Source organism: Engystomops pustulosus, chromosome 5, assembly GCF_040894005.1.
Source record: "Engystomops pustulosus chromosome 5, aEngPut4.maternal, whole genome shotgun sequence".
Taxonomy (NCBI): Eukaryota; Metazoa; Chordata; class Amphibia; order Anura; family Leptodactylidae; genus Engystomops; species Engystomops pustulosus.
In genome coordinates, this window is record NC_092415.1 from 132,456,608 (window position 1) to 132,479,721 (window position 23,114).

At 39.7% G+C, this 23,114-nt stretch overlaps 1 protein-coding gene across 4 annotated transcripts in view; it reads left to right on the forward strand.

Annotated features, from left to right (window-relative positions):
- Nucleotides 1–23,114, forward strand: part of SLC12A7 (solute carrier family 12 member 7) — a 237,382-nt gene that overhangs the window by 190,803 nt on the left and 23,465 nt on the right. For all 4 annotated transcript variants that reach the window (XM_072153070.1, XM_072153072.1, XM_072153071.1 and 1 more), the window contains 3 exons: nt 3,711–3,880; nt 12,160–12,291; nt 22,223–22,330. In XM_072153070.1, the coding sequence (XP_072009171.1) occupies nt 3,711–3,880; nt 12,160–12,291; nt 22,223–22,330 (410 nt within the window). The remainder of the gene's footprint in view (nt 1–3,710; nt 3,881–12,159; nt 12,292–22,222; nt 22,331–23,114) is intronic.

Here is a 23,114-nt window from a genome sequence, read left to right on the forward strand (position 1 = left end):
CTCTCAGCCTTGTTGACTTTATACAACAAATTTACACTCACTTGTAAGTTGTTTTTCTGGATGATGCCACCACATTGGTGATCTTTTAAGGTGTTCAGCTGCTTACTACTCAAGAAATGCTACACTAAAAAGACAAATCCGCATGAAAAACAAATAAAATCTATGCATATTGGATCCAGATTTTCATGCAGGTTTTCCACATGACAATACACAACATGTGCAGATAGCCTTTAGATCCTGATGAATGACTGGTCCTGGAGTGCATAAAGACTCCAAGCTTACATGGGAATGGATCGTTGCTTCCTGATGATGTCACTGAAATCCCCCATTCCCCCAATAATCTTCGTTGCTCTCCTCTGCACCCGTTCCAGTTTTACTATGTCCTCTTTATATACTGGTCCCCAAAACTGTACACAATATTCCATGTGTGGTCTGACCAGTGATTTGTATAAGGGCAAAACTATGTCCTTATCATGAGAATCTATTCCTTATTTGATACACCCCATATTTGCATTATAAGCGGCTGCCTGGCTCTGGTCACTAAAATTAAATTTATCAACCACCTAAACCCTCAAGTCTTTTTCAGCTGCAGATTTACCAAGTATATGACTGTTTAGAACATGACCCAAGTGTATAACCTTACATTTATCTACATTAAACCTCACCAACCATTTCTCAGCCCATTCTTTCAAAATTCCATGTTATTAATTGCTTTACACAGCTTAGTTTCATATGCAAATATTGAAACTTAACTGTGTAAACCCTCTATAAGGTCTTCGATAAAAATATTAAAAAGAAGGATCCCTACTGATCCTTGTGGCACCCCACTGGTAACGTCAACCCAATCTGAGAATGTGCCATTAATGATGACCTTCTGTTTTCTATCTCTAAGCCAATTGCTTACTCTAATACACAGATTTTCCCCTAGTCCTAGGAGTCTCATTTTATGGACCAACCTTTTATGTGGCACTGTATCAAAATCCTTGGAAAACATCCACACAACATCCACCGCATACCCCAGGTCCAGGCTAGAATTTACCACTTCATATAAGCCAGATTACAGGCAGTCCCCTACTCAAGAACACATGACTTACAGACGACTCCTAGTTAAAGACGGACCCTTCTGTCCAGTGTGACCTCTGGTGAAGCTCTCTGGATTTTTTACTGTAGTCCCAGACTGCAATGATGAGCTGTAAAGTGTCTGTAATTAAGCTTTATTGATAATCATTGGTCACTTTACAGCAAAAAATTTTGAAACTCCAGTTGTCACTGGTGCAAAAAAAAAATTTGAAGAAGAAGAACAAACCTATGGCACCTATCCTGTACGTAACCCGGGGACTGTAGTCTGATTGGGCCGTTCCCTCATAAACTGCTGTTTATAAGGTTATGTACAGTGAGATACTCCAGGATAGAATCTCTAACAAACCCCTCAAATAATCTTTGGGATGTATTAGTGCACATCTGGAATCTAAAACAGGGTGCTTAAAGGGAACCTGTCACCAGGGACCTCATTTTCACTAAAGACGGGTTGCAGATGCTTATAATACTGCAGTGCATATCTGCCTTTCTTCCTTTTATACGCATTTGCATTACAATATAATTGTGTGTTATACTGTAACTTACCTTGCTTGCTGACAAAATTCTGGGGTAGTCACAGGGGCTGGGTTTTGGTTGGGATGCATTTCATAAAACAACATGTGCCTTGTCTGTGTTACTAACTCCTCAGAGCTTGGCCCCCACCTTTGTGCTTCTGTACAGCTCCTCCTCCTGCTCCTTCTCAGAGGTCACAGCCCTGGTCAGCCTGACATCAGTGGGGGAGGGACGAGCTGTACACGAGCACAAAGATGGATGCAGCCTGCAGCTCAGGCAAGTTACATGCTGTTTTTTGAAATGTATCCAAACCAAAGCCCAGCCCCTGTGACTACCCCAGGAGATTTTGTCAGGATGCAAGAGTCAGTTATAACACCCAATTACACTGTAATGCAAATACTTAGAAAATACAGAGGCATTTTTGCACTGCAGGCGTCATGGGCTTTTACAATCTGTCTTTAGTGAAAATGAGGTCCCTGGCGACAGGTTCTCTCTAAGGATTATGGATCCAAAATCATGTGCAAATATGTAATCCAAGCACACCAACATGCAGTTTAAGGATTTTATTTGGTACAATTTTCATGTAAATGTTTTCGGCTGATGTAGCAGCCTTTATCAAACACTGAAATCTAAACACAAAACATATACTTAATAATCGGATAGATGAAACTGGAATATTAAGGCAGTCATCAGTTAATAAGAGTGATTCAATAAGTGGACACAGTAAGCAGTATATAAGTAACAATTGACATAGATGCTCACATGATATCAGGCATCAGTTTTTCCTCAGGTAGGTGGGGAAATACAGTGCTGGAAAATACAGGACTGGAAAAAAGAATGCAGCATAAAATAGAATGCAGTGTAAAAAATCTTACCACAGACCGACAGGGATTAGAATATTGCAGTGGCACCTAGGAATGGTACGTCGGAATTCCAAGGATTATGGCATGTAGTGTTAGACTGTGTGTCTCAGTTTAAATGCGGGCAGCGGCAGGGAGCGTGTGGAGCCGCGGACCTTTAGTTGTGCAACAGGCACACTTCGTTATCAGAAGGACTGTCTATCCACGGACGCTAGGTTATCAATGCGCATGTACATGATAGTAGTGTTGGAAAGGGAGGATTGTACTGAGATAGAAAAAGGTGGAAATGAATAGTAGGATGGACTTTAATATGATGGATGTGTAATAATGGAAGATTAGGAAATGATAATAAGGGAGAGAATAAAGGCTTGAAAGAATTGAGAGAATAAAGTTAAGAGAAAATAAAGTTTTTCATTTATTTTTTTCAGCTTTACTTTCTAATTTCTTCAACCTTATTTGCATATATAACCTGTTCATTTAATGTGTAGGTAGCAGTGAAAATCTACTGTACAGTATGAAGAACGAGGAATTAGTTTTATAATTTTATAGGTCAAATATGTGTTAATTACCTTGTTAAATACATATATATTATGTCTAGAAACATATGTGCAAATTCTCAAACCATTAACACATATAACTCCATAATTCACTGTTTAAGAACACAAGATATTTAATTTACACTATAGAAGCAGAAAAGAGCCTACATCCTGAAGGTGAATGGAAGGTATCCTGCCTTCAAAGATTTAAATGAATGGTAAGGTAGCTATAGTAGAAAGAATTACATGGGCTACCACAAAAAAAGAAGTAGTCTTCATTCTACATATCATACTACTGTGCTGGCCCTCTCACCTTCTTCTCACTAACCCGACTGTAGACTTGTCAGGGCAGCTCAGCTGCTGGCTTCCTGTCATTACTGAGAAGAAAGAGGAACGAGCACATTGCATAATCCCTCACCCTTTGTTGACTCTATTCTTCTTGGCATCCAGGTTGCAGGCCTGAAGGCAGAGGGGCTGAGACGGGTATAAAGCATTAGTAGGCAAAGGTCTGCAATAAAATAATGAATGTATTTTGGAAAAATGTTATTCTTCACTTATTGCAATTATAGAAAAAACTATAAGAATTTTACAGTTACGCTTTGAACTTCACATATACTTATTCATTCAATGAGATCATATAACTACACCTCTACAGTAATATGCTCTTGGATGGGGAATCGGTGTGAGTATTGTAATATATTAAAATTTTTCTATGACTCCACAGACACTGTACGAGATGCAACGAGTGCTCAACAAGCTTTACTTGTGGCCAAAAATATAGATTCATTCCCTACCAGCCAGGAGCGTTTTGCTGATGGAAATATTGATATATGGTGGATTGTTCATGACGGTGGAATGCTGATGTTGCTGCCTTTTCTGTTACGCCAACATAAGGTATTCTTAAATTTAAAAATTTGAATCTATTTTTAAATACTTTCACAAATTTAATAATGAGTCATTTCATCGTCAGGTTAGCAATTTCTAGAGCACCTTCCTATTTCTGTGCTGCCAAGACTTCCATTAAGTCATTAACTTCAATGGCAGATTGCACTACACAGACCTCTCCCACTAATGAGATTGTGCTATTCGTGTGCTAACCCTATCCCCTAAGTGACAGGGAACAAAATGATCACCTCTTTGTCACATTACATGCTGGAAACAGTACTCAAAGTTAACGCAACAATGAGCATTGAAAAAAGTAAATCTTCTAGAAAAAATATAGCATTTGTTGGGTTTTCAGCTATGAGGTCAGTCATACATAGTGCCCATATTTGGTATCATTATACAAATAAGTGTGTAGTATTTATACTGTGACATAAATGTATCCAATCAAGATAAGGAAAAATGAAAATGCCCTCCAATTTCTAATTTGTGATTTAACATATTCAGTTTAATATAAAGCATACACAGTTCGGGGTAACTTTTCTTTCTTAGCACAGCATTATCGCCATCTATTACTAAAAACATGTTAAAAAACCATTAGGCTGAAATATTGAATAAAAACTAAAATTTTACCCTTTGAATTTGGGATTCCAAAACCTGAAATTTTGATCTGGACAATGTGGCATCAGAAAACCTGGTCTTGAAAGGGTTAAAGAGCTTTTAACACAACCATTTAAGCTGGAAGCTGTCAGGGAAATATCCCTTTATCTCGATGTGATGGTGGTCCAAATCATTGTATAGTACGAGCTGCTCGGTGAATCACTCAGACCTTCACAAGTGTTTGAGAGGATTCCAATTTATTTAGGTTGCAGACAGTTTTTATAGGTTCTTGAGACAAAGGAGCCTATTGACCATACCCACATTCCATTAGCCTCTGAAAGATGATCAGTGTCCTTGGGGGGATGGTGCTATTCATAGGGATCTTTTCTATCAATAGAGCCAAAAATCTTTGTATAGATACATGATAGAAGAACAGATTCAAAAATGGATTAGATTCCCTCACAATTCCTCCCTTTTTGTGAATAATTTCAGGTACTGCTCAGGTGGTACATTGACATGTGCTAGTCACACATCCAGGCCTTATCTGACCACTTCATCTGCTTCCCTCCTGAGCATCCTGAACATTATATCACAACACAATTAATTCGGTCTTAATATTAATGGTAGGTTCTCTACACTCTCTTGGCCAAATTGTACATAGGTATAACCACTCCCTCTGTAGAATTAGGTGTATACCTAGGTTGATATCGCACAATCCTTGGTTTCCTTCGCCACAGTTTTACAACAAGCCAGATTACTACTCTTATGCAGATATAAACAAATACACATAACAAAAGGATTTGAAATATTGCTTGCAAAACTCCCATGAGCCACCCAAAAATACCCTTAAACCAATTGGCGGGGTTTAAGGATGCGAATGTGTCAGACCACCAGCTGTCCTTATTACTATCATGCTCCTTGAGCCATCTATCTCTAAAATCAGCAATTTTTGCTAAATTCGTCTTAATTTGCATGTTGCCTTGAGGATCGATGTAATGACAACATGTTGGCCCTATGACTTGACACATGCCACCCTGGGACGCAGTGATGTAATCTAAAACTAATGTATGTTGGTTGGTTACCACAATTAACTGTCTCTGGATGACATTTGTCTTATTCACAGCCCCCAAAATCTGAAAAATTTGTTGATCTAGATAATCTGTGGCTTCTACCAATTTATCCCACATCTGCATTATCATAGGATAAATAAAAAGTGTGCTGAAGATTGTGTTAGCTGTTCCCATCTCCACCACATGTGGGCGTCCGTCTGGTCTAGGAAGATTATCTGCTTTTCTCTTGTGTAATGTATGCTTGGGAATAAGATTTACATTTACATTGGTATGGGGGACAATAAAAGTGGCAGGAGTAAGGCGAGCCAGTGTACAAACTCCTGTAAAATTGCTAGGAAGCCATTTATAAGCCTGATGGCCACATACAACATATATGTTTTTCGGTACTCCAACGACAGTGCCATTAAAAAGCTCTGCTACCCATCTGACTAGCATGTTCACCTTCAGGATTTCACTCACTTCCTGTTGGAAAAAGGTGTCATTTGAAAGGAAACCTGCAACAAGGTTTTGCAAGGACATGCTAACACAGGGGAGTGTAGAATTAATAGTGGCATCGACTCCTACACATTGAGTGATGTCAGATTTGTTACCATCACACTCTGTATAGTTGAAGTTAGAGAAAAACATTCCTTTAGATCTAATTTGGATACAACTGCAAGATGTAAAATTGGGATAACAGGCAAGATTAACATTATTTAAAGCCCAAGGAATGACAGTCTGCTCTAACGGTGGACCGCTCCTATTAAATATCATATACTGCTCTTCCACCCACGCAGCTACAGGTAATGGTACAGTCATCTCCTTATGTTCACTTTCCAGCACAGCTATTACTGTATTGTTACAGATAGAAAATATTTCCTCTAAAGCCACTGGGATAGCTAGATAAGGCATACTGCTAGAGCTGACAGGACTGTGGGTACAAATCCAACAATCTTTGGGTAATACATCATGTCTCATATCTTTTAAAAGGACTTGATGATGCTTAATGAGCAAGTTATCCCAATCCCCGCTCAACATCTCATTGAAAGTTCTTCCAAGGGGTAATATCAATAGTATCTTAAGTAATATTAACATTTGGAGATACAGATTCATCTTCATGAGCAGCTGGATTCAATACTCTTTTGCAATGGCTGGCGTGAATCCAATTAGGCTTCCCTTGTAACTTCACGGAAGTAGATGTGGTCAGAAGGACTTGAAATGGTCCTTCAAAACGTGGCTCAAGGCTTTTTCTCACATGTCGCTTCAAGACCACCCAATCTCCAGGTTGTAGATTATGTGATCCTCCTACTGCATCATGGTCTGGAATAGAAGCAAAAACTTGTTTATGCACCATAGCTAGATGTTTTTGCAGGGCTTGGACGTATCCTGTCAATTCTCCATGGTACATCTGTAAAACTTGTGGAAAATATAAGCCCATTCTAGGAGCAGATCCAAAGAGAATCTCAAAAGGTGAGAGGCCTGTTTTCCTGTTGGGAGTGTACCTTATAGAAAATAAGGCCAAAGGAAGACAATCAACCCAGTTCTTCCCTGTCTCTTCCATGGCTTTCTGAATTTTTAACTTAAGAGTCCCATTTAACCTCTCCACCTTCCCACTACTCTGTGGATGATAGGGGTATGGAAGGCCTGTTCAATCCCAAGTGCTCCCATTACCTCCCTCATCACCTCCCCTGTAAAGTGAGAACCTCTATCACTCTCTATGGTCTCTGGAATCCCAAATCTACAGACTAGCTCCCTCATTAACTTCTGTGCTGTGTTTTTTGCTGTGGCTTTTGTCACAGGATAGGCTTCAGGCCACCAGAAAAGAGGTCCACACACACAAGTACATGTTCATAGCTACTTACCTTTGGTAGCTGTATATAGTCAATCTGCAACCTCTGGAAGGGGTAAAGCGGCTTTGGAGTGTATATATGAGGGTCTTCACTACTCTCCCTACATTGTACTAGGTACATATAAACATACTTGTGTAAATGGACAGTAGCAAAAGTAAATCTAAGTGATACTCAATACTTATCCACCACGGAGCATATAGAGTCTTAGCCTGGTGAACCATCATAGGGTAAAGGGCCCTTGGCAGACATTGCTTGTCACCTTTTTGCCATAGTCCTCCCTCCATCCTTGGGGTCCCAGTGTTACTCCAGTCTTGCTTCCTCAGCTGTGAAGCCGGTTTCTATATAGATAGGAGTATAGATAACCCTACTGGGCCAGCGAGGGTCACGGACTGTACTGATCCAGGCTCCTTTCCCCTAGGCTTTCTAGTAACCAGTATGGTCACTTCATGTATTAGAGCTTTATAGGTTTTTCCTTCTAGTATGGACCTTTATGTAACACTAAGGCCTCTATCAGCTATTTCAAAGTCTCATAGTTGTTGATAAACTTACTATATGAAGTCAGGAATCATAAGGAATCCCACAAGACTCACATTCTTCCCCCCTGCCACTTTACACCCCTCCATCAGTGCCTTCACCTCCGCCTCCTGTACAGACAGGTAGGTCAGGAGTGGTTCTGCTGCTGTTACCTCATGTTGTGTGACCGCTGCACATCTGACGTAGAATTAACCTCATTCCTGGTTTCTAAAGCCATCTACAAAAAAACTCAAAATACAGATTAATGATATATTAAAAGGTAACTGGTTCATTAATCATTAAGTTAATAGAAAATTTTAAATACAACCCGTCTACCTCATGTCTCCCCCCTTTGAATCTAGCGAAAATAGTGGAGCTGGATTCAATGTAATAAAGAGGGCACATTATAACCAAGGTTTCTAGTCATGAAGAGGTGAAATAGGATAGTCCAAAACTACTACAGAAGCTCTTTATGCGTAGGCAGCAGTAGGATACAAAACCAAGAAGGGTCCAGGTTGTCATGTGACACACGATCAGCAGAGCTTCCGGCCTGTTTCCTCTCCTCTGAGGTGCTTGGCTTAAACTTAAATGAGAACAATAAAAAGTGAACAATATATTCCAGAAAAACACAGTATTGGGACCAATGCCGATGTATCAATGCTGTATAATAGGAGACATACAGCATACAAATTCCTTAGATCTTATTATAACCTATACAGTCATACTGGGGGCACATACTGGGGGACAGCGTTACTGAGCAGAAGCATCACTAGAGACTATGACGTAGGAGGCTTCTAGGTGTGTTATAACTTCTGCCTAAAAAGCTCCTAATAATAATCTCAGTCATAGCTGCTGAATAGGACTAATAGTATGGGATCATAGAGAGGTTTTACTTCTGGTTAAAACAATAAAATTACAAATGTTGCACTGAATCAATCCCAAAATCTGCCATGAGGGTTATCAGTAATGAACACACATTCTCATTGTTCCTTTCTTCTCTTAACATTCCAACATGTGCTCCCCCCTCCCCCCCCTCCTGTGTTCACTGAGACAAGGGGGGAGGCAGCCCCCTCCTTCTCCCTGTGGTGTCTGTAGTACTAAGTGTCCCAGCATACCAAGAGAACAAAGAAAGAATCCAACACACCATTGTATCATCTAAGATCACTCCATCATCCTACACAAATTGCAAAAACTTTTGACCACACCCTTCAGACTGTATTATAAAGTTTTACACTACATGTCTGATGTTTTTAAACATAAATCACAGGATTTCTCAGGTCCAAGCCTGCAATGAAGAATGTCCATAATTGTGTGCTGTGCTTTCCTCACATCTGGTAACTGATGAAATGCCATTAGCACTATACATGATATAGACAAAACACATATTTATCTCTTTGCCATTATCTGCAGGACTGTATAATGGAATAAACTCATACATAGAACATCTACAGTATCTGGCAAGGGTCAGCTCAGGGAATCCAATTGGGACTGCACAACCGTCCAGGAGCTCTCCCCACAGAAGACCAAAATCCGTAACAAATATGTTACTACCCGGGTTTTTGGACTTTGAAGTTCTGAGAGGTAACTCTTAGATAAGAAGGCACAGTCTCCTATATTTATTCCCTGGGTACTATATCTTAGTTGTCTTCTAAAGTTACAACAATATCCAAATACAGCTAAATACAGCTGAGCGGACTGTAAGATGCAAATCCAAAGATCTTTAGGCAATGCATCATTACCCATACCACTGGTCTACTAAAATATATCAAAGTGAGAAACATCTGCCCCCTACAGGAGAAACATCTGAACGCTACTTCTTTGTCCTGTTGGAGCCCGCACTTTTTCAAATCTAGTCTTGACCGGATATATTCCAGTGTGGGGGTTGGGTCTAGGTGCCACATTGCATGCACATGTCTCCGCCAGTCTGTTTCTTTGTTTCCATACATCAATTCATCCACCATTTTAGGGTGGAGGCCGAAATTTTTCTGAATGTTGTCTTTTGTCTGTCCAACGTTTTTGTCCGTCATCGTCATAACACTCATACAACACACAATTTCCTATGGCTGTTTCTTTATAACCTCCTCTGGTCACTTCCTCTGTAGCTTTCTTCTATCCACTTGCAATTTCCATCATATCATTATTATGCAACCAGCCTTTGTTCTTTTAAGAACCTTTCCATTTACCAACATACAAACAACCATCTTTTTGATATACTTGTCCTTTTTCCAACATTCTCTGACATCCATGTACAGCTTTTTTTTTTTTTTTTTATCATTCAAGATCCGTACGTCTGGTTTTCCCTCTGAATTGCCTCTCATCCTACCTAGCAATTTTTCCCATAATTTTCTATATTATATCTCTAGTGCCGGCACACACTCGCAGTCCCCCACTCTTCCTTAGGGCAGTTTTAACCACTTCTAATTCTAAAAATTTTTTTTTTTTTTTTTTTTTAAACCGTTTGCCCGTCAAGAGATGACTGCAGTCCCCTTCCTTGAAGCAGCTCTGGAACCTACCACACAAAATAAATTTATAAAGTCCGACTGTCCAAACTCAGTCTACTTTGTCTCAAGCGAATTACGTTCCAAAAAGCAGCTAGCCTTGGAGACTCTTTAGGTAGGGGCAATTCCTAGCACGTTCTTAAAACCAGTACAGTACAGTATCACAATAGCGCTATCAAACACACATGTTCAAACTCACACAATACCCATATACACTACCACACATCACATGGAGTTTTCAAATAAACTAACAAGATTCTTTGGACTGGGCAATATAGGCATGCAACTCACCGGACGTGGGGAAATCTAATCAAGGAGAGACAGAGCAATTTGTAAGAAATAAACTTCTTACCTTTTATTTGTGCAGCTGCATGGTCTGTCTGTCCTGAAAGGATGATCCCTAAATTCTCCGGTAGGCGTCATGCAAACCCAGGTCACTGTTCGAGCGCCATGTTTTGTCAGGGAAATATCCCTTTATCTCGATGTGATAGTGGTCCAAATCATTGTATAGTACGAGCTGCTCGGTGAATCACTCAGACCTTCACAAGTGTTTGAGAGGATTCCAATTTATTTAGGTTGCAGACAGTTTTTATAGGTTCTTGAGACAAAGGAGCCTATTGACCATACCCACATTCCATTAGCCTCTGAAAGATGATCAGTGTCCTTGGGGGGATGGTGCTATTCATAGGGATCTTTTCTATCAATAGAGCCAAAAATCTTTGTATAGATACATGATAGAAGAACAGATTCAAAAATGGATTAGATTCCCTCACAAAGCCTCCTGGCACATATTTATACTGCTCATTCCAATAAGCAAGAAAGCCACTGCATTCCTTTAGGTCCAGTAAAAAAAGTGGTGTTCTTTAATCAGGGCAGTGTGTAGGGTGCGCCTCATTCATGAATTGTGGTGCACGTTCTTCATAAATATGACACCCCTGCACTGCTCTGGAAGTGTGCACCATTTTTTGGAGCCCTTTGTTCATGCTGCAGAATTGTTGTGCACTAACACGCCCATTTGGTGCACATTTTTCTGTCTTTTCTGACACCATGCAGCCACATCACAAAACTTGTGCAGTTTGCGCCAATTTTCTATCTCATCGAAAGAATGTGCAAACACCTTACTAAATGCTGGCTATTGTCTTTATCAAACATGATAAAGACAGTGTTTCGAAACTTTGCTGTATTCCCTGAATAATGAACAACCCTTTTTTTCCCACTGGACCTAAAGGACTTCTGTGGCTTTCTCGTTTATTGGATTGTGGTGGGCCCATGCAACAAGGGCCTACAGCCGCAAGCAACTGGACTTTAGTTTGGATAGCCATTGGGCTTTACAGGAAGTGCTGTCTCACCTCCCTTTTTCTGGGTAACCATATCCTGCTGATGTTTTATTAATTTTTACTGTTATAATGTTTTATTTTTATAGACATAGTTAAACTATTCTGTTGTTTGTTTTTTTCATGTAAGTAAAGCTCAAAGTGAACTTATGACCATGAAAAGGCAGAATAATCTGCAGACAACATGCTGTAGACCAAGAGCAGTAAATTGATATATATAGTTATTATGGAAAAGATTTAGTATAACTTGTCATTTAAATATGCTTAGTTTCTATGCTTGGAATCCGTAATCTAGTCATGAGGGCGGCTCCCTCAGTGATCTACAGCTTTTTCTTTATGCTCTTGAACCATTCGCAAATGTTAGTTAACCAAATTTAAAAAAAGAATATTTCTGGTACTGGGAGCTAATTATTATCACTTTGTATAATTGCTGATATTTTCATATAGGTATGGAGAAAGTGCAGGATGAGGATTTTCACTGTTGCCCAAATGGATGATAACAGCATTCAGATGAAAAAAGATCTTCAGATGTTCCTTTATCATCTCCGCCTGGATGCTGAAGTTGAAGTAGTAGAAATGGTTTGTGTTCTCATTTTTTGAATCTTTAAACTAATTTACTAACTTTTAAATAACTGCATAAATCAGCAGTTTCATTTAAATGAAATGTATTTTCAGTGATGTGTTACATTACATAGAAGTGCAGGGGGGAGAGCCCTCTGATAGAAAAGTTAGGGGTATTTCAATGGTATATAATACTCTTAATTCACAGGGGGAAAGAGACAAGTTGAGATACATGAAAAAATGGGAGTTGGACTTGAATGAGGAATGGGATGTTGAGCAGTGGGCAAAAACTTTTAGGTGGACCGCTCAGTGTTCCCCCTGCATAAACCACTTAGAACAAATTAAAAAAATCCATATGAGATGGTATCTTACCCCAGACAGACTCTCCAAAGGAGGAACGTCCTCTCCTTGGTGCTGGCGAGGATGCCGAACTAAAGGAGATCAAGTCCATAGGTGGTGGTCTTGCCCTAAATTAATTCCTTTTTGGTCGCAAGTTAGTGACTTGATAAATATTGTTACACAATCACAGAACGTCATCTCCCCTCAGTTAGCTCTCTTACATATAGGGACTGAAAAATTCCCAATAGCACAGAGATGGATCATTACTTACATCCTGATTGCAGCAAGGCAATGTATAGCGGTAGATTGGAAGACGGCACAAAAATTAAAGTTAATAGAAGTCTGCAACAGAATAAATATGTACAGGCATTATGAGATCATGTTGGCGAGAAATTACACGCATCTTTGTACAATTAAAGAAAAATGGGTCTTATGGGAGAAGTCCCCCTTTTTCGTGGATTGACTATGCGCCCTGAAAGACCCTACAAATTACTCGGCCTATCCTCTAAGATCACTTAAAGTGCTCAGCCCAACTGAGGTAACAGAAAGGTTATATTCAGCCCGATATGAAAATAGTTACTTTAAATGTAAAACTAAAAGGTTGCCCCTCCCAGACTGCAGCCGCAGAAAATTCTTAATGGTGTATTGTTTTATGTTTGTTGTGTTGTTTGTATTTGTAATGTATTTGTAATTTTGTAGAAAATTAAAAAAAAAAAAAAAAAAGAAGTGCAGGGTGAGATGGAGCAGTGAGTTACGCAGGCTGCAACTTTGAGACAAGAGCTCATTTCCGTTCAAGCTGCTGTAAGACCAGTTTAAGGCAGCCCAATTGCGTTTACACCAGCCCTATTGTAGAACTGCTGAACTGATATTCTTAAGTAAATTCAGTGGTTTAACTTGCTTGCCTGTAAATAACACAAACACACAGGGGCACATTAATTATGGCTTGTACTCCAGTTTTACGGCATACAAAGCATGAAAAAGTTGCAATCATTGGTGCACAATGGGAATTGTGGCTAAACTCCCCAGTGTCAACTCCACACCAAGTGGGTGGGGAGTGTGTCAAGTACGCTCCAGACCGGCACACTAACTATATCCTGTGCCAATTGCATCATGTTCAGTTGTGATGTGTCTAATATGTTAAGAAGCTCTGCCCTGCGTAGAATTGTGCTATAGCAGAACTGTATCTGCTAACAGGATTAATCTCATGGCTTGAAACTTGATATTGATAACTGTTTTAAAAAAGGACATTTATAATAAAATGGGAGAAAACTCTTTAAGATGTCCTTAACCCCTTTTCACCGGCGCTTGTTTTCAGCTTAAAGGGGTATTCTCAGTCTGTGCACCCATACAACATTCTATATGCACATGTAGGGTATGTCTACACTCAGAAGAAATAGGTTTACATATTTTTGGGGGTTATTACATTTTTTATCCCTTGTGGCTATAAAAAATTGTGCGGAAACGTGACTTTTTTGGGAACATTTTCACCTTTTCCCTTTTTTGGGGCCTAATTGAATCAAACACCTTTATGGGCAAGTACACATTACATATACACTCACCGGCCACTTTATTAGGTACACCATGCTAGTAACGGGTTGGACCCCTTTTTGCCATCAGAACTGCCTCAATTCTTCGTGGCATAGATTCAACAAGGTGCTGGAAGCATTCCTCAGAATGGTCCATATTGACATGATGGCATCACACAGTTGCCGCAGATTTGTCGGCTGCACATCCATGATGCGAATCTCCCATTCCACCACATCCCAAAGATGCTCTATTGCAGTGGTGGCGAACCTATGGCACGCGTGCCAGAGGCGGCACTCGGAGTCCTTTCTGTGGGCACCCGGGCCACTGCCCTAGTACACCAGACAGAACTCAAAGAATCTTCCTGCAGTTCCAAGCAACTTAAAAGATGCTGCTTCCAGTCATAGTTTGATACTTACTTTGTTACTTGGGACTGTAGGAAGAGGGAGAATGAGTAGACAGGGACGAATTATCTTTGGAGGACCTCCTGCTGGCCCAACAATTTTCTCTGTACTGAGGGACACTGGAAAGAAGCTAAAATGATGAAAATTTTCCATCTTTCTACTGTGTTGCTGTCCTCAGGAGGCCAATATGATTGAAAGTTGTTGAACAGGGAGCAATAAGTTACTGCTTTAATTTTTGGTTGGCACCTCGCAATAAATAAGGGGGGTTTTGGGTTGGAGTTTGGGCACTCGGCCGCTAAAAGGTTCGCCATCACTGCTCTATTGGATTGAGATCTGGTGACTGTGGAGGCCATTTGAGTACAGTGAACTCATTGTCATGTTCAAGAAACCAGTCTGAGATGATTCCAGCTTTATGACATGGCGCATTATCCTGCTGAAAGTAGCCATCAGATGTTGGGTACATTGTGGTCATAAAGGGATGGACATGGTCAGCAACAATACTCAGGTAGGCTGTGACGTTGCAACGATGCTCAATTGGTACCAAGGGGCCCAAAGAGTGCCAAGAAAATATTCCCCACACCATGACACCACCACCACCAGCCTGAACCGTTGATACAAGGCAGGATGGATCCATGCTTTCATGTTGTTGACGCCAAATTCTGACCCTACCATCCGAATATCGCAGCAGAAATCGAGACTCATCAGACCAGGCAACGTTTTTCCAATCTTCTACTGTCCAGTTTCGATGAGCTTGTGCAAATTGTAGCCTCAGTTTCCTGTTCTTAGCTGAAAGGAGTGGCACCCGGTGTTGTCTTCTGCTGCTGTAGCCCATCTGCTTCAAAGTTCGACGTACTGTGCGTTCAGAGATGCTCTTCTGCCTACCTTGGTTGTAACGGGCGGCGATTTGAGTCACTGTTGCCTTTCTATCAGCTCGAACCAGTCTGCCCATTCTCCTCTGACCTCTGGCATCAACAAGGCATTTCCGCCCACAGAACTGCCGCTCACTGGATGTTTTTTCTTTTTCGGACCATTCTCTGTAAACGCTAGAGATGGTTGTGTGTGAAAATCCCAGTAGATCAGCAGTTTCTGAAATATTCAGACCAGCCCTTCTGGCACCAACAACCATGCCACGTTCAAAGGCACTCAAATCACCTTTCTTCCCCATACTGATGCTCGGTTTGAACTGCAGGAGATTGTCTTGACCATGTCTACATGCCTAAATGCACTGAGTTGCCGCCATGTGATTGGCTGATTAGAAATTAAGTGTTAACGAGCAGTTGGACAGGTGTACCTAATAAAGTGGCCGGTGAGTGTATATATATATATATATATATATATATATATATATATATATATATATATATATATATATATATATATATATATATATATATATATATATACACCTTGCTAAATTCTCCAAGGGGTGTACTTTCCTTAATGGTGTCACTTTTTGGGGTTCTCCTCAGTTTTGTACTATTAGGGCTCTCAAATGCATCCTGAAACGTGTAATGGATTTTTGTCAAATTTGGCTTCTAAAAGGCCAACGTACCTCTTTGCCTTCTGAGCCCTACTGCGTACCCATACAACATTTTACATGCACTCGGGAGAAAAAGTTTTACACATGTTTGGGGGTTGTATCATCTTTTACACAAATTAGGGGTAAAAGTGACGTCAAAAGTACGCGCAGAAAACGCACGTGAAAAACGCAAGTGTGAAAGGGGCCTTAGTGTTTCCACTCAAAATGCTACTGGATTGCTGTATACTGCACATTAGACCCAATGTCAGACTGTCAGACACAAGAAAAGGACAGAAATGGATTTAGGGATATATCTATTTGTTTAACCCCTTCCCGACATTTGACGTAATAGTACTGCATCGCGGGAGGTGCGTTCCCGCAAAATGCAATACTATTACGTCAAGCTTCTGGCGCCGGCTCCTGAACGGAGCCGGCGCCAGAAGCTGCGGGTGTCGGCTATATGTTATAGCTGACACCCGCCTCTAACACCCGCGATTGGAAATTTCTCCGATTGCGGGTGTTAACCCCTAACACGCCGCGGTCGCGCTGACCGCGGTGTGTTAGAGGCATTTAAAGTTATTTAAAGCTGAATCGGACCCCCACGTGGCGCTTACCGGGGGGTCCGCTGCTCCGATCACAGCCCCCGGACTGTATTGCACTGTGTAACCTGTAAAAAAGCTTGAACAACTGATCAGAAGATCACTTGTTCAAGCTTAGATGTCAGTAACTGTAAAAAAGTAAAAATAAATAAATAAAGGTTTTTTTACAATAAAAGTAAATAATAAAAGAAAGTGAAAGTCCCCCCAAACACCACATTTCCCTTTACACAAGTAATAAAGTATAAAAAACACTAAATCACGAAAAAAAACCCACTTATTTGGTATCGCCGCGTCCGTAACAATCTGTACAATAAATCCTAATCATAATTGGACCCGCTCGGTGAACGTGGTAAAAAACGAAAAAAAAAAAATTTAAACTTTTTATCAAATTGCTTTACAAAAAATGTTCTAAAAAGTGATCCTAAAAAGTTACAAGCACCAAAATGATACCAATAAAAAGAGCAACTTGTCACGCAAAAAATAAGTTTACAACCATCTCCGTAAACGGAAAAATACTATAATTATGCCACTATAAAAATGGCAATACTATAAAGCAAATGCAATGTTTTCTATTCTAGTTTTCCTTCAATAAAATTGGACAAATAAAAATAAAACTATATAAATGAGGTATCACCGTAATCGTAGTGATCCGTAGAATAAAGATAATATATTATTGTTATGCTACAGTGAACACCCCCCCCCAAAAAATGCTAAAAATCCAAAACAAGAATTGATGATTTTATTTTCCTCCACACGTAAAAAGTTAATAAAATTGCTTCAATAAGCTAAAACACACTAAAATTAAGTTTTTTTACAGTGCATCTCGTCTCGCAAAAAATAAGCCCTTATTTGTCTAAATTGCTTAAAAAATAAATAAAGATTGTATAGCCTATTCCCAACGAGCGTTGTTATAGAACGGTGCGGCGGGTAGTGACTTTCCAACACTGGTCAGGGTAAGACGGCGACTGTTCACTGATCGGGGTAAGACGGCGGCTGTTCCTCACAGCCATCCATCCTGCCCCATGGACCAGAAGGGTTACGTCCCCCTCCCCCCCCCCCCACACCCCCAGTTTATTATAGCTGCTATTGCCAATAGCAGCGAATTTACTTATGACGTCAGTAATACCGGTCACCATGTCTGTAGACACGGTGATCAGGGCAGGGTGGCGGCTGTTCCTGACAGCCACCAATTTTGCCATTGCGGTCCAGAGGGGTTTTGTTGCCCCCCTCTGTCCATGTTTGCCGCTATTGGCTGGTCGATTTGGTCCAGCCAAAAGCAGCAATATACGTCACAATGGGCATCACTAGGGTGAATAAAAGCAACACTTGGTGATAATTTCCCTACTAAAACGAAGATATGGTACAAAAGCGCTGGCCGTGCACATTGTTCAGATGATGCTGTACAACTCTTACGAGCTGTTCCAATGTGCAGGTCCTGCCGTATCATTTCTCCGTTTTCAAAAGGAAGATCTTAGGAAACTAATATTGGTACAAGAAGGACGGGGCCCCAGTACCTCTGGTTTAGATGTTCCTGTGTTTTGCCAGGACAGCATTTTCCCGGTGAATTCTGCTGCTTCTAATGGTAGGACTCAATAAAGAGTCTGTTCCAAAAGAGAAGTTAGGATGGACACTACATACTACTAAGAGACCTGCGACACCTCCAGAGTGACAAAAGTTTTTTTTTTTTTTTTTTCTTTTTCTTTTTTTTTTTTTTAAAGACTTTATTATGTTTAAGCATCAAATTACAACAAATTACACAACCAACATCAATAACATGTTCTATACATGACAGCAGACATAAATATTCTAACCGCTACCCACAGTAGAACATCTATAACCAAAGTCCTTCACACATAAGGCAGTAGCCATAAATTCTATTCGGATTAACTTAGCTGCTTGTCAGATAATCTTCTTGAAGCCCCTATTTATTCCCCTTTCTCCCCCAACCCCCCACCCCCCCTCGCTGGAAAAAAAAAAAAAAAAAACACCCCAAAGGACACGACTCTATTTCTTCCAATGTTTCCAGATGTCATTCAGATTACTGCCTTTTCCAAAGCGTTTCTCATAAGCGCATTCATATTCGCTGATACGATCAACTGTGTTTTCCCATTCCTTTACCGCTGGAGCTTTTCCTTCTTTCCAGTGTCTAACCAGAATCACCCTTGCCAGCAATAGGGACTTCAAAACTATATGTTGTTTCGACTTTATACTTATCCCCTCTGGGATTAAACCCATTAGGCCCAGGGTTACTATACAAGGGAGGGTACAACCAGTCCGGGTCTCGAGTATCTTAAAGATCTTGCCCCAGAATTCCCCGATCTCAGGGCATTCCCACAACACATGGAGGGTGTCTGCATTAAGGTTATTACATCTGAAGCACTTGGAATTATCCCTAATACCTATCTTACACATTAACTGCGGTGAAAAATACGTTCTATATAAAATATTCAATTGTACACATCTATGATTTACATTAATCGTGCTCCTAACCACGTTTTTATATATTTCTTCCCACTGTTCATTAGTGATCTCCCCAACCTGACTTGTCCATTTACGTTGACTAACGTGTCCCATTTCCTTATCAATCTGTTTTCGAAAGAAGTGATATAATTTTGCTAAGCTTTTTGGGCGACCCCCCCAATCTAACATACATATAAAGGTGTTGCACCCCTCAACTTTTAACCCTACCCTATTTTTTTCTTTGCTATGTGCATGTGAAAATTTACAATATCTAAATCGATCTTTATCCCTCAAAATTCCAGCTTCTACCCAGAATCTAAAGGTGGGGAATTCCCCATGCAAACCCAAGTGCTCCAAGGCGGCGATACCTCTTTTTTCCCAGAACAGAAAATCCTCTATCTTATTTAGCTCCGGGAAATTTACATTCCCCCATAGGGGAGTAAAGGCAAGACCCCCTTCAATTCCAAGTAACCTCCTTACTTCTCTCCATGTATTCACCAAAAGTCTTGTCAGTGGGGTATTCCCGACCTCCCGTCTTTTTAGTTGTCCCGCCTCCAGTAATACAAATAATGAATTATGCCGACAGTTAAATCTAGTAGAGAGGGTTTGGAACAGCATACCCACTTTATTTTCAATTATATATTGCATCTGAGCTGCAAGAAAATAGTGGAAGAAGGATGGAAGAGACAACCCTCCCTTACTTTTATCCCTCATTAGTACTTCTTGTTTAATACGCACCCTTTTCCTCCCCCATAATAATTTATTTATGATTGCCCGGAGAGTGACAAAAGTTTAGTTGGTCCCTTGATATATACTACCTCCTTATACACTAGACATTCACAATTCACGCCCAACCTATTTTGAATTAATTTCGGTAAAATGAATAATTGTAACAACTGTTATGTCCCGTTGCTCCCTATACCCCTCCATTATTTCATAAGGGGCGCCACATAACGGGCACTGAACTTTCCAGAAATAATTGAAATTTCCATCTTGGACTCCATTGCACATCATATTTGGAAACCACCTATATGTTCAAAATGCTCATTTCACCACGTGTATTACACTACACCACATATTACACCTTGCTATATTCCCCAAGGGGTGTACATTCAACAATTAGGGTCACTTTTCGGGTTTTCCTCTGTTTTGGTACCACTACGGCTCTCCAAATGTATCCTGACACATGTGAAGGATTTCTTACAAATTTGGCCTCTAAAAGACAAACATCCCTCTTTTCCTCTACTGTGCGCCCATAAAGCATTTTATATGCACATGTGGGGTACTTCTACACTCGGGCGAAATAGTTTTACACCTTTTTTGGGGTTATTTAATATATTATCCCTTGTGGCTTACATAAATTAGGGGTAAAGTGACATTTATAGGAAAATTTTCACCTTTTTAATGATTGGGGCCTAATTGGATCATTCACCTGTAGGGGCAAATACATATATTACACATTGCAAAATTCTCTAAGGGGTGTGCATTCAAAGATTAGGGTCACTTTTCGGATTCTTATCTGTTTTATACCACTAGGGTTCTCCAAATGCATGTCAAACATTTCTGTCAAATTTGGCTTCTAAAAGGCAAACATTCCCCTTTCCTTTTACTGTGCGCCCATACAACATTTTATATACACATGTGGGGTACTTCTACACTTGAGAAAAATAGGTTTACACATTTTGGGGGGTTATTACATTTTTTTATCCCTTGTGGCTATATAAATTTTAACGCGCCGGAATTCACCGAGGCCGTCTGAGTGAAGGTAAGCGCGTCCCGAGCGACACATTTTCCGTTCTTAAATGCGGCGGTTTTTCCGAATACGTCGGGTTTTCGTTCGGCCACGCCCCCCGATTTCTGTCGCGCGCATGCCGGCGCCGATGCGCCACAATCCGATCGCGTGCGCCAAAATCCCGGGGCAATTCAGGTACAATCGGCGCAAATCGGAAATATTCGGGTAACACGTCGGGAAAACGCTAATCGGGCCCTTAGTAAATGACCCCCATTATATGCAAAAGTGGTGCAGTTCTGTGCTTAGGAGAAATAGTTTTACACATTTATGGGGTTGTTTCATCTTTTATCCCTTGTGGCTTACAAAAATTTGGGGTAAAAGTGACTTTTTTGAGAAAATTTTCACCTTTTTTCCCATTTGGGGCCTAATTGAATCAAACACCTGTTGGGGAAAATACACAAATTACACGTTGCTAAACTCTCCAAGGGGTGTACTTTCCAAAATGGTGTCTCATGTTGGGGCTTTCCTCTGTTTTGGTACCATTATGGCTCTCCAAATGCATCCTGACACATGAAAACTTTTTCAGCCATATTTGCCCTCCAAAAACGAAACAACGCTCTTTCCATTCCAAGTGCCCCCCTGTGCCCGTACAGCAGGGTACAGTGACAAAATGGGTATTGCCCTCAACATTGTAAAATGCATTTTCCTTTTTAACCCATTGTGAAGGTGCAAATTTTAGTGTTCAATGAATCTATAGTAAGATAAAATTACATTTCTCTAATTTCACTTTCATTTATCTTTCAAGCTCATGAAACGCTCAAAGGGTTAACAAAATTCCCAAAGGTTGTTTTGAATATTTTGAGGGGTGTAGTTTCTAAAATGGTGTCATTTGTGGGGGTTTTCTGTCATGTGGGCCTTATAAAGTCACTTCTAACTAAATTGACCCTCCAAAAGTAGGTTTTGAAAATTAGAAAATTTTGAATTTGGAAAACATTGTTTTTTTCAAAATTTTTGCCAAATTTACATTTATTTCATAAATAAATACTAAATATATTGATTACATTTCTCAACCAGCATGAAGTACAATGTGTCACGAAAAAACAATCTCAAAATCAACTGGATATGTTAATGCGTTCCAAAGTTATAACCACTTAAATAGACACATGTCAGATTTTAAAAAATGGTCCGTGTCAGGAAGGTGAAAAGTGGCTTCAGCGTTAAGGGGTTAATAAAATGGTTTGAAAATGAAGCTAAATAAATTGTTTTTTTTTCTCTTACTAATGTAAACAAATTACTAGTTGGGAGCATGTATTGCAACTATTGACTTATATGGAAATATAGATTTTTTACAAATGTATATGTTTTTTTCTAGTTTGAAAATGACATTTCTGCATTTACATATGAGAAGACTCTAATGATGGAACAAAGATCACAAATGCTTAAGCAAATGCAATTATCTAAAAATGAAAGAGAGAGAGAGGTAAGCTGTTGTAATCTTCATTTTTGTTTTTAAATACACATATGAGATTTTTAGGAAAAGTCAACTACATCAAGATTTCAAGTATAGCAATAGAAGAGGGAAATAATTTCTTAAAATGGGTATGACTGTAGGCACAACCTTTTCTGATTGCCCTGGAAGTGAGCATTACCGCTGGATCTGTTTAATATAATAACTACCGTCTTTGTCAAGCATACCTGTAACTGGGGAAGTGCTATGAATTGATATTAGATTATCTTGTGGCTAGGTATCTCAGGAAAGTCATTTTTTAAATGATTTTTCATTATTCTTTTTTTTCTTTTAAAAGTGGTAGCTTTTTTGCTTTTTACATTCCAGTCCTAGTTTATAGCTTATTTATTTAATTGTTTCTCTGGGCTATGCATGAATTTCGATCAATTTTTTTTTATTTTAAGTGGTAAAATGACAAAAAATAGTATAGTATAGTATTTATAACTTTATTTTTCTTTTTTTTTGTATACTGCACTTACTGAGCAGGATTAATGATGGGTTAGATTTATAGTCCAGGTCTTTATACATACGGTGATAGTAAATATGTTTTGGTTGTTTTTTTATTTTAATGAATCATTTAACCCCTTCACAATACCACCCTGTTTGCTCCCCTCCTTTCAAAAGTCAAACCTTTTTATTTTTCCATTTACATTTCTGCATGAATTCTTCTTTGCTGTGTAACAAACGGCACTTCCTAGTGTCAGTATTTAATAACCCATGCAAGGTATTGGAAAACTGGAAATAAAAATCATGTGCA